Here is a 12,361-nt window from a genome sequence, read left to right as displayed (position 1 = left end):
TTTAACTCTTGTTTAAATCCCGTTTGCCCCTTAGTGTGATAAAGCAGTAAGATGCAACAAGACTCCTTACCATTTTACCTTTTCAGCCTAACCTTTCAAACTTGAGAGTTGGCTGCGATAATAAAAGAGGCTCTCTCTTATTGAACAGAACATTTTTGTCCATCTGTTATTACTTTTGTGCAAGTACCAAGAAATGTTTCGAATTATTTCCCAGTTGTTGTAGTGGTTTTTATCGCATAGGGTGACTTTTAACTCTTCCTGAAAGCTCTGTGTGCAAGTCACACTCTCTCAGCCTCAGGGGACAGTATTGGTAAATCTCCTCTGATCAAATCTTGCCAAGTAAACTCTATTATTGAGTCACCTTAGGGTCACCATAAGTAGGAAACGACTCTGAAGGCAGAAAACAACACATATCTGAGTAAATATACAGAATCAGGAGAAGCCCTGAGGCACGGTAAAGTTACCTCAATCTTCCCCCATTCCTTCCAGTTTCTCCCCAAATCTTTTATGGGTCTACAAGGGGCTCATCCCCTGTGAGGGGCCCATTTTGTCAGCCTTACGTCCTCCACAGGCCCCCCAGAGCCATTTTGGCCCAAAGGGCGCAGGAGGCGACCATCTCATTCAACCCAGAGTGACCAAATGTCCGAACCACAAAGGAGGACAACGAGGCACCATAAAATGGAGGAGCTTTAAGGAAAATGTGGGAAGACGTGGCCAAATAAAAGCTCAAAACACTTCAAGGAAATAGAAATCCATGCTTCTTGGTCATGCTCAGAATGGGGGACATTTGTATTCCTTCTGGTTGGAACGTAAGGCATGTCCTGGAAAAGGAGGAGGACCTCTGGTCACCCTGACTGAGCCCAAGGTGACCGCATGTTGGAGATATCACTGCAAAGGAGGATAAGATACTGTAAAACAGAGGACCTTCAAAGAAAAATGGGAGAACACTACCAAGGAAAAGCTCTATACACCTCACAGAAACGTAAATCCATGCTTCTTAGCTATACTCAAAATGGAGGACTATTTGAAGTTCCTCCTGTACAGAAGGTGGAAATGTAGGACAGGTCCTAGAAAAGGAGGAGGACCTCTGAGCCCAGGGTGTCCAGATGTCCTAACTGCAAAAGAGGACAAGGCACCGCAAAATGTAAGACAAGAAAAAATAGAGGGCATTACAAAAATAAAGAGCTGAAATGTAAATCCAGGCTTCTTAGCCATGCTGAAAATGGAGGACATTTTGGAAATAATTCTGGTTGAAATGTAGGACATGTCCTGGAAAAGGAGGAGGACCTCTGGTCCTCCTGACTGAGTCCAGGGCAAGCAGATGTCCTCGCTGCGAATGAGGACAACTAGGCACCGCAAAATGGAGGACCTTCAAGGAAAAAATGAGGGAAAGCTCTAAAGATTTTTGTAGGTTTTTCAGGCTATGAGGCCATGTTCTAGAAGAGTTTCTTCCTGATGTTTCGCCAGCATCTGTGGCTCTGAAGATGCCAGCCACAGATGCTGGAGAAACGTCAGGAAGAAACTCTTCTAGAACATGGCCACATAGCCTGAAAAACCCACAAAAAACTATGGATGTCGGCCATGAAAGCCTTTGACTTCACAAAAGCTCTAAACACTTCATATAATTCTAAACCCATGCTTCTTAGTCCTGCTCAAAATGGAGGGCATTTGAGAATTCCTGAGTCCTGGACAGAAGGTGGGAATGGAGGACAGGTTCTGGAAAAGGAGGAGGGCCCAGGGGGGCCAGAGGTCCTCTAGGACCACAAAAGAGGACAACTAGGTCTTCAAGAAAAATAATAATGCAAGGAGACGCAAGGACCTGACGCAAGGAGAGCTCAAAACGCTTAGTATCATGTATATAAATGTACACTATTCCTTGAATAAATTTATATAGTGTATATAAATGCACACTATTCCTTGAATACATTTATATACTGTAGTGTACATAAATGTACACTATTCCTTGTATAAATGTATATAGTATTCCTTGAATACATTTATATAGTGTACATAGATGTACACTATTCCTTGTATAAATGTATATAGTATTCCTTAATAAATGTACACTATTCCTGGAATAAATTTATATAGTATTCCCTGAATACATTTATCTTGTGTATATAAATGTACACTATCCCTTGTATAAATTTATACAGTGCATATAAGTGCACACTATTCCTTGAATAAAATGTTATTTTATTCTTGTGAGGGACTGACTGCTAATTGGGAATTTTAAGAGTTGCGGGGGAGGGAATTCTGTATTGTATATATTTTATATCTTATGCTGTAAACCGTCTCAATACTCCAACTGGAGAGGCAGGATATAAATAAAATATCATATTATTATATTAAAACCATGGTGGGATGTATAAATGTAAACTCCTGGTGTAAAGATGCCAGAACCACAACTGGAGAATGAAAGGAGAAGAAGAAAAACTGACTGTTGGGCCCTGATTTATTTATTTATTTATTGCTGCAGTCACTGTTGTTTATTGTTGTTTATTATTTTAGGTTATATTTTATATTGTAAATCATTTCATTGTATTTTAAGAGGGGGGTGGGACTGGAGGATATGGACTGTATATTTTAATGTTGCATAGAAGGAAAGGATAAAAATAAATATTATTATTATTATTATTATTATTAGAAAAAGGAAGAGGGAATAATCATAATCATAAGAAGAAGAAGAAAGGACTGGGAAGGAGGAGAAGAGGATAAAGAAGGCTCTAAAGTAAAAGAAGAGGCAGGAAATGTATGGAAATATATGTTATGAGGATTGATTTTTTTGTTGCTAAGTGAAGAGAATTTATGTTTGTACGTTAAATGAATAGTAATTATATATATATATATATATATATATATATATATATATATGTGTGTGATATATGATATCAGAAGCACAAGAGAGGAGAACCAGTCTTACACACAGAGACACCCAAAGATGTAGTAGGCCATCCAAAGGGAAAACAAAATGTAGGATATTGAATAAGGCCTCTAAGCAGCACACTCTTATAATAAGAATAAGAAGAATAAGGCTCCTTGGTGGTGCTCAGGAGGAGGGAGGGAGGGAGGGAGGGGAGTCCTAGTCCTCCCTGCCCCGTGGCCCTCTCTCTGACCCCCGTCAGGCTCCCTCCAGCAGTATCCCCGGCCTGGAGGCCTCCTCTTCCTCCTCACCGCACTCGGCAGACGTCGCCCTTCTTGCAGCTGGTGAAGAGGTCGCTGGTGTCCATGGCCCTGGCCCCAGGAGGCCCGCATTGGCCCAGCGGCAGAGGAGCCTGGCTCAGGGCAGGGGCCGCCTTCCCTTTCGCTCCTGGCTGGGAAGGAGAAGCCCAGTCCGAAGTGAACACAGCCACCCAGCCTCCTTCTTGAAGAGGAGAAGGAGGAGGAGGCGCCACAGAGGCCTAGCCGCCCCTGCTGCCCGAGTCCCTCCGCCCTCTTCGGGGCAGGCTCCACCAGGCCCAGGAGGACTCAGCAGGAGGCTCCCAGGCAGGCCCCGCTGCTGCCTCCATTCTGAGCAGGTCCCGCTCCTCCTCCTCCTCCTCCTCCTGGGCCTGTCCTACATTTCCACCTCCTTCTGTTCAGGGGGAAATCCAAAGCGTCCTCCATTCTGAGCAGCCCAAGGAGAAGAAGCATGGGTTCCCATTTCTAGGAGTGTTTTGAACTTTTCTGTGGTCCTGCCCTTCATTATTATTATTGTTGTTGTTGTTGTTGTTGTTGTTGAATGATGTCCTCCATTTTGTGGTGCCCAATTGCCCTCCTTTGTGGTTATGGGGCCTGGTCGCCCTGCTCCTCCTCCCCCAGGGCCTGCCCATTCTCCACCTTCCTCTGTTCAGGAGGGAGTCCAAAATGTCCTCCTCCATTCTGGCTAAGAAGCAGGGATTTACATTTCTAGGAGTGTTTTGAGCTTTTCTTCGGCCTTGTCCTCCATTTTGTGGTGCCCAATTGCCCTCCTTTATGGTTATGAATACTTGTCACCCTGGTCCTCCTCCACATGCGCTGGGGTTAGGGGCACAAAAAGTCACCCAGGACTTTCATGAATCTGGAAAACCCCTAAATAACCCCAAAGCCTATGCTTTTGCCTGAGAGAAGAAGACTTCTCTAGGGATCCCTAGGACTGTCTTCCAGTGCCACTGTGTGGTCAAGATCTGACAAATACTATCAAGAAATGTTGCCTGCTTTACTTTATTGTACCCTTTCCTGTATTGTTATGTATTATTTATATGTATTATGCTATTATATCTTAGATTGTACACCATGGGCAGGTTTACTTTATCTACTTTATTGTTTGTATATACAGCTCTATATAAATAAACAACAACAACAACAACAACAATAATAACAATTGCAGTATTTGCAATTGCAACACTTTTGGGTGTCTTTATGTGGAACATCAGCTCGGAGTGCCTTGGCCATCCAGCTGTGTTGGGAGCATTAGTTTATAGTCTCAGGAAACCCGAAACCAACAGGTTTTATGTAAGTATGTAGAGAGATCTTGTAGCACCTTTGAGACTAACTGAAAGAAAGAAAGAAGTTGGCAGCATGAGCTTTTATAAAGTCTACTTCCATAGATGCATTTGTGATAGCAATTTGCATCTATTTGGGTCAAGTGAACTAATGTAAAGCAATAGAGTAATATTTTGAGTTTTATGTAAATGTTTGTTGGGGAGCAAAAAATGTGATGTTAATGAAGTGGCATAATAAATTAGACTGGACTATGAAAATCAAACCAAAGACAACTGCTCTATCTTACCTAAAATATCTAATATCTCTTTAGATCTAAAATAAGTTTGGCTCAGATAAAATTGATGTTTCAAATACAGTGGTCACCACTCTGCCTTTTACAGAGCCGGCATGGCATAGTGATAGTGGTTTAAGTATTGAGCTGCAACTCTGGAGACCAAGGTTCGATTCCCCTCTTGGCCATGAAACCCACTGGGTGACCTTGGGCAAGTCACATGCTCTCGGCCTCAAGGGAAGGCAGTGGGAAACCTCTGAACAAATCTTGCCGAGAAACCCCCATGATAGGTTTGCCTTCGGGTCGCCATAAATTGGAAACATGGAGGCATACAACAACACCTTATTGGAAAAACTGTTGGATCTTCATACTTCCGATGAAGTGGACTGGAGCCCACAAAAGCTTATCTTAGACATTTAGTCTCAAGGGTGCTTTATATGGGTTTTTTAACCATTATAGGCTGGTGATGTAATGCAGATAATGCTTCCTTGTGACATGATATGGGCATGTTCAGTGGTTACTCCTTTCTGACTGGTTAAGTGCATCACATGTTAATTTTATATCGGGGGGGGATGGCATTTGTGGCTGCTTATATTCGATTACATTTTATTCCTGTGATGTGGAAAGTTAATGTATGGCCAGTGTGGTTGAATCCTTCACAGTTTTAGTGTTGCTAAAAGATTTGTATATTCCAAAGACAGAAAGATAAACATCCTACTATTGTTTCGCTGTCAGATCTTATTCTTCTGGCTACTCGTGTGTAGTTCCTATATGTCAACTACTATGAAAATGTATTTTGATACATGTTTTTGGTATATCCTGTGTACTTAGCCTCCCTTTTTTCTTTTGCTTTCTCATCTTTGTCCATATGCATCTGAGGAAGTAGACTGAAGTCTAGGAAAGCTCATGCTGCCAACTTCTTTCTTTCAGTTAGTCTCAAAGGTGCTACAAGATCTCTCTATGTATTGATTCTACAGACTAACACAACTATATCTTTGAACTCATCTTTATCTTGTTTTCCTTTTATTTGTAGCTATACTTTTAAAACTTTTTTTAAAAAAGCCTCTAGCTGTGGTTCATTTAATAGAATGTGTGATTCCAAGCTCAAAATCCATCAACTAAAAGAAGTGGTGCTTTTAGCAACCTTTATGTACTCAAAGCTACATTGGATTGTTCTTTGAGACAGAAGATACTTAGTCCTATAAATCAAAAGGCATTCTGTTGTTACTTAATCTTATCTTCTTTAATTGATGTTGAGATGAATTTGTTGACATGAAGTGAGGCGAGACACAGGAGGGCTGCAAACTGAAAATGGTGACATCTGGGCTACCTGTAAAATGATGTGAATGGAGTAAGAGAATTACACAACAAAAGCTTCATCTTGAATCATCTCCTTTGTTTATACAGCGGAGCTAGGAATGAGACCGTGTTGTTGTTGTGTGCTTTCATGTTGTTTCTGACCAATGGTGACCCTAAGGTGAACCTATTGCAGGGTTTTCTTGGCAAGGTTTGTTCAGAGGGGGGTTTACCTTTGCCTTACTCTGAGGCTGAGGAGTTTATCACATGGGAGGAATTTCTCTTAATTTCGAATGAAAAGAAAGTGGGGCCAGAACGCATTCACGTGAATTCGCTAGTTCAGCGAATTTACGTGAATTTGAATTGCATTCGAACTGACATCCCATTGCCCAAAAATAGCTTGCCATTGCCCGAAATTGCGTGTGATCGCCTCTCACACAATAACGTGAAACCCCATGATTGCATTTGGGCAGACTTCCCATTGCCTGAAATTGCGTGTGATCGCCTCTCACACAATAACGTTAAACCCCATGATTGCGTTCAGATTGCCATTGGATTATACTTCCAATTTCCCTTGTCTGATAAACTCCTGAGAGTGTGACTTACTTGCCCAAGGTTCCATGGCCCAGCAGGGAATCGGACCCTGGACTACTGAGAACCAGTTCTTAAGCCAAATGAGTTCTCTGGCTTAAAGGAAACCCTCCTTTTACTTTCTGTGTGGTAAGGCATGAGAGAGTGACAGGACATAAACAATCTTGAAGTTATCTTTTTTGTGCATGCAACTGTGGAACATGTGATAGCTTAAAGACTCATGCAAGCCAGAAAATGAACATTTTAGCAATGAATTTTATAGTTCTCCTTATTTACTGTTTTTCAAAATAGAACAAGATGCTCGGTCAATTAGAGCTAAAAAGAAAAAGAGAAGTAGGGGAAGAAAAGGTGGAGGAGAGATACTGCAGCCTTTTTCCTTTGGAGCTGCAGCATTCAGAACTGGTAGGCATCAAATAATTTGTATGGGAAAGGATCTTTAGAAGAGAATGCTTTCTGGAAGAAAATGATTCTTTTTAACAAGAAAAGTTTGTTTTGAACTAAAGAAACATTTTTCAGGAAGAAACTCTTCTAGAACATGGGCACATAGCCCGAAAAACTCACAAAAAACTATTTTTCAGTCCTGTTATTTTTTTTGTTTCTTCTGGGCTCTTTTTGAATATTCTTAATGTAGCAAACCAGAAGAAGCTATTTAAATTAAAGATATATTTTAAATCACAATGCAAGTCATTTATATGTGCTACGTATTTGGGAACTGTGAGAAAAATACAACTTCACCCCTCCAGGTGTGGGGAAAAACTCCTAAAATTTGTACTGTATTTGTAGCAAATTTAAAAATACATTGTAATGATACATTTATCAGACCAATTAAAAGGCACAAAATGCATTACACAAGCTTTGAAAGCACACAAGTTTCTCCATCAGCCACAGATGTTAAAAGTAATTTTAGGGGAAGAAATATGACAATGGAGGATCACAGAGCTATATCTTGAGATGTAAAAGCTACTCCTGTTTGAACTTCATTCCACTTTTCCCCTAGATTGGGATCCTAGGTGACTCACAACCTGATGAAAGCAGTACTGATAAAAATGTGATTACAAAACAAACTTAAATACTGTAGTTACAATATTTAAAAAAAGGTTTACCCAAGCTAAGTCCTTCTGAGCTAAATGGAACTTCTTCCAAATTAAATGTGCACAAGACATTTGTTGTTGTTCAGTGTCTCCAAGATATTTTTGACTCGTTGCGATCTTAAGGTGACCCTATCATAAGATTTTCTTGGCAAGTTTCTTCAGAGGTTTGCCATTACCATCCTCTGAGGCTGAGAGAATGTGACTTGCCCAAGGTCACCTAGTGGGTTTTTATGCTGGAGCTAGGAAGTGAACCTTGATCTCCAGTGTCATAGTCCAATGCTGAAATCAGTACACCACTAGACTACAGCTTTAAATTAAACAGCTGTGACTTTGGATCAAGTAAATATTGTAAATCAATAGAGTACTATTTGAATTTCATAGAACTGTTCTTCAATATAAACAAAAAGGAAGAAGGGATGAAATACACTTGTTGTTGTGTCCTTTTAAGTAATTTCTGACTTATGGCAACCCTATGGCAAAGCTATTACAGGGTTTTCTTGGCAAAATTTGTTCAGTGAGGGTTTACCCGTTCCTTCTTTGACAACTTAGTCATCTTGGTTTCCAGGGGAAATGCAGGCTTAATTTGTTCTAGGACTCATTTATTTGTCTTTGTAGCAGTTCATGGTATTCATAGTAGAACTCTTTTCCAGCACCACATTGCAAATGGATTTTCTTCCTATTAGCTTTCTTCATTGTCCAGCTTTCACAGCCATACACAGAAATGGGTAATATGATGGCATGGAGAACCCTAAGTTTAGTATTCAGTAATATACTGTACTATGTTTAGTTTTCCCTGGTTCATGCTTCTTACATTCCATGTTCTTATAATGTGTGTTGCGAAGCTTCAGACTTTTCTGGTTTATGGCAATCATAAGGTGATTAGCCTTAGGTTTTCTCACAGGGTTTCCTTGGCAAGATTTGTTCAAAAGGCATTTGCCTTTGCCTTCTTCTCGGGTAGTGAGTGCAACTTGTCCAAGGTCAGCCAGTGGGCTTCCATAGCCCAGCAGTGATTTGAAACCTGGTCTCCAGTTATAGTTCAATGCTCAAACCACTTCACCACACTGGTTCTGTTGCCATCGATACTTTTATCTATGGCACAGGGATCACAGTCCCTAAGGATATTATGTCTTGAAAGGTGGGATATTAATCATTATAGTTAAATATATATGAACAGGCAAGGGCATAACTCCCACGTAGCACCCCATTTCCAGTACCATAGATTGTCATGCTCAGTTCCAAAGGGCTGATCTTTATGGTCAATAAATTTTTGGATTGGATTGTACCATTTATGTATGTTCCAATTATTAATGCTTCTTGGATTCCATGTATCAAATCCTAGTTTTCTAGTTCATGTGACAGTAACTTGATCAGTTCAATGCAAAGAGCTGTTCTGTTTTAGAATATTCCAGTAATTATCTTATTTTGGAGTACCTAAGTATCATATTTCAGCTCATTTTCTGGGTAGTGAAGCACCCTAATATTGTTGATATAGGCATGAATCCTTCCAGAGCATTTTCATATGATGAGTACTGTATATTCAGTGAGCGAAAATAATGAAACCTGTCAGTATTGTAACGAGCACAGCCTTGTTTTCTGTTAACAGTTTCTTTCATTTCAGGGCCCTTGAGCCAATGGTTATTTGTGGATTTCTTCCTGCCTGACCATTACAATTTAACTGGTTTCAGTTCCTACTAGACTGCAAGCCATTCTGTGTTTTCCTGTACAGATGAGCAAACTGGATGTTGTTTTTACAGCAGACTGAGTCCAGTGGAATCAAAATAATTTGGAATGGAACTGAGGTTTTAATATCCAGATCTTTCCTCAACTGTAAAGCTGATTATGTAACCTTAGGTCTAATTTGCACTGTAGAAATGATGCAGTTGGACACTGCTTTAACTGCCATGGCTCAGTGCTACAGAATTTGGGGATTTATAGTTTTGTCAGATATTTAGCCTTCTCTTTCAGAGTCCTGTAGCCACAACAAAGTACAAATGCCATGGTTCACTAGCATTGGGCCATGGTAGTTAAAGCAGTGTCAAACTGCTTTATTTCTGCAGTGTGGCAGCAGCCTATTTTGTTTGGTTTTTTAGCTTAATTTACCTGATATTCATACAAAGACAAATAAATGTCAGGTCCTGATGTTATGCCGTTTCCTTAATTCCAGTTTTGATTCCAGTATGTCCTAGCACCTTTCAGCATCTAAACACAGTGCAATGCTGTCTTGCACACACACATATATATATATGTGTGTGTGTGTGTGTGTGGTGTGTGTGTGTGTGTGTGTGTGTGTATATATATATACACACACACACATACACACCATACCTGCAGGATCATTTTGTGCACTGAAGATAGCATTCTATTTAAAATAAGTTTATCTGGGAATGCATGCATAAATAAGGGGGTCAGAGGGAATGAGCACAGGAGACTTTTGTTGTGTTTTGACCAGAAACTTTATTTCAAAAAGTGCCACTGGTGACTAAGGGACATATGCTGGCAAGTGAAATGACAGATAAAACCATCACATTTTGCAATGTGTAAAACTTCCATAGAGAAAAGAATCCTGCCCTTACATATATTAAGGAAACTTTCCAAATGAAGGCCAACATTGACAGATTGCTTAGAAAAGTAAGACGCAGACTAGAAGAGAGGCTGTACTCATGCAGTGTTTCCCAAATGTTTAAAATTATCAGTGCAATTCTCAGAAGAAAGAATTATTAGGTTTAATTGACCCCCCCCCCCAATTATTTTAGGATTTCAGCTTCAGTCTTTTTCACATCTATAAAAAAAATCCCCAACCTCTTACTTCATTCTTCTCCAGATGCTTTGTGGTAGTCTATGCACCCTCAGCTCACCATTTGGGAATCACTGCAGTAGATGGTCAGTCCACTCCACTCCATCTTGATCTTTATTGCAATATAAAAATCTAGCAGTTAAGATTATAAGGTTAAAGTGTCATCTTTTCAAGCAAGTAATAAAAAGACTTGAATAATAGATTCCTCCACTCCAATAGTTTTCATGGGAGAAGGGTTTTATTTGGGAAAGGATAAGTGTGCTTTGTTTTCTTTAGCAATTCAGGAGAAGTCAATGTCCAAGGTATTCCTGCTGAATGGCATCTTTAAAGCAATCTGTGCACAGTACTCCACTAGCTCTTTGAAAAATCAATTAAGAGGCTTCTGTACTAGATTCTAAATTAGTCGACAAAGATTTTATTGTTTTATTTTAAAAAAATTTCAATCTTATCCCAAGTTGCAGGATCTCAGTTTTCTATGCCAATGGTTCCCATAGCACTATGGGGGAACAAGTGTGCCAATTTGATTCCAGCATCCTCCTTATATTATTACATTGCAAATATTATTCAGGATAGTATTCACCAGTTTTAAATTGTCTTTTTTAAATTGAGAAACTGTTTCATGTATTTTTATTCTTTTTAAAACATTTGTATTTATAGTTTTCAGTTGGTTTTATATTAAGCTCTGAGATCTTTGAGTAAAGGATGAGATATAAATATTTTAATTAATAAAAAGATAAAATCAGGATAGCAGCCCACTACATTATGTGTATTTCTCTGGTTTCTTTGAATGTTTCCTCCCAAGGTCCATTACTGACTGGAGGACATTAAAGCTTATCACAATCCCAATGAGTCCTGTCTTTTTGTCTTCTTTTCCCTGTTGGCTCCGTATCCCCAAACTGAAGCCAAGATTGAATATTGGCAGACATACTACTAAGTTCAGTAAGTTTCCTATATAGACAGAGTTCATTGTGAAAAAATTCCAAGCAAAGCATGAAATCGGATTGTTACCAACAACAGTGAATATGTAAGTATAAAGGTGTGGGTTTACCAGGTTGAATGTCCCTCCATCCTAAAGCAAACAAACAAAAAATGACATACACACAACAGACCTGCACAATGAAGACAAATGTCAGAAGGGTTCTACCTTGGCTTGCTCTCAAACATGGTTAGTTGCTGTTTGTAAGAATCCTCTCACAGGAGAGCATTCCATCACATGACAATCTCTTGCTGTTTGTAATATTAAATGCTTTAGCCTAGACATAACCTTACTACTGCAGGTCTTCTCTGGGAGAAATACACATTGATTTCTGTAGAATCCCCTACATACATATGGTACCTCTATGAGATCATTTGTCATGATTAAAAGTGGATCATCACAAGGATTGTGGCCCTTAGGAGGGCTTGAACAGGTTTAACCTACAGCGTGCCACTCAGACAGCTTAAGAATCCATCATTACTCAGGATGTCTACTATAAATACTTGCTAACATCATTCGACCACCTCACAACTTAAGCTGTTACCTTACAGAGAAAGGTCAAGTGCAAAGGAAAAGAGAACTGCAGTGAATGCTACTAGTTCTCCTTTGATCAATTCAGGATTCTCCAACAAAAGAAGCTCATCACCTGAGTTACAGCTGCCAGATAAGAAAGTTTCAAGGACCACAGAGTGACTTTTATGTATGATCCAGGATATAGCTTCTCATCTCACCAAGTATAAATTAAAAAGATATAAAGAGCAAGAGTGCTGAGATTTTCGTGAAGCCAAAGTCATTGTCATTTCATTGGATCAATCAGTTTTAGATATCTGAATGGTGGCCATTGTTGTTTGTTTTTAAAAGACTACAACTGCTTCAGT

General features: G+C 39.7%; 1 protein-coding gene across 1 annotated transcript in view; it reads right to left on the bottom strand.

The window, feature by feature from the left end:
- Positions 1-3,530, bottom strand: part of ABTB1 (ankyrin repeat and BTB domain containing 1) — a 57,276-nt gene extending 53,746 nt beyond the window's left edge. Inside the window, exon 1 of the mRNA XM_042447464.1 lies at positions 3,175-3,530. Coding sequence (XP_042303398.1) covers positions 3,175-3,230 — 56 coding nt within the window. The 5' untranslated portion in view covers positions 3,231-3,530. The remainder of the gene's footprint in view (positions 1-3,174) is intronic.
- Between the last annotated feature and the right edge of the window lie 8,831 nt (positions 3,531-12,361).

The sequence above is a fragment of the Sceloporus undulatus genome, chromosome 2 (assembly GCF_019175285.1).
Source record: "Sceloporus undulatus isolate JIND9_A2432 ecotype Alabama chromosome 2, SceUnd_v1.1, whole genome shotgun sequence".
Lineage (NCBI taxonomy): Eukaryota > Metazoa > Chordata > Lepidosauria > Squamata > Phrynosomatidae > Sceloporus > Sceloporus undulatus.
Note: the sequence above shows the minus strand (reverse complement) of the source record. Positions and strands in the feature narration are given on the sequence as shown.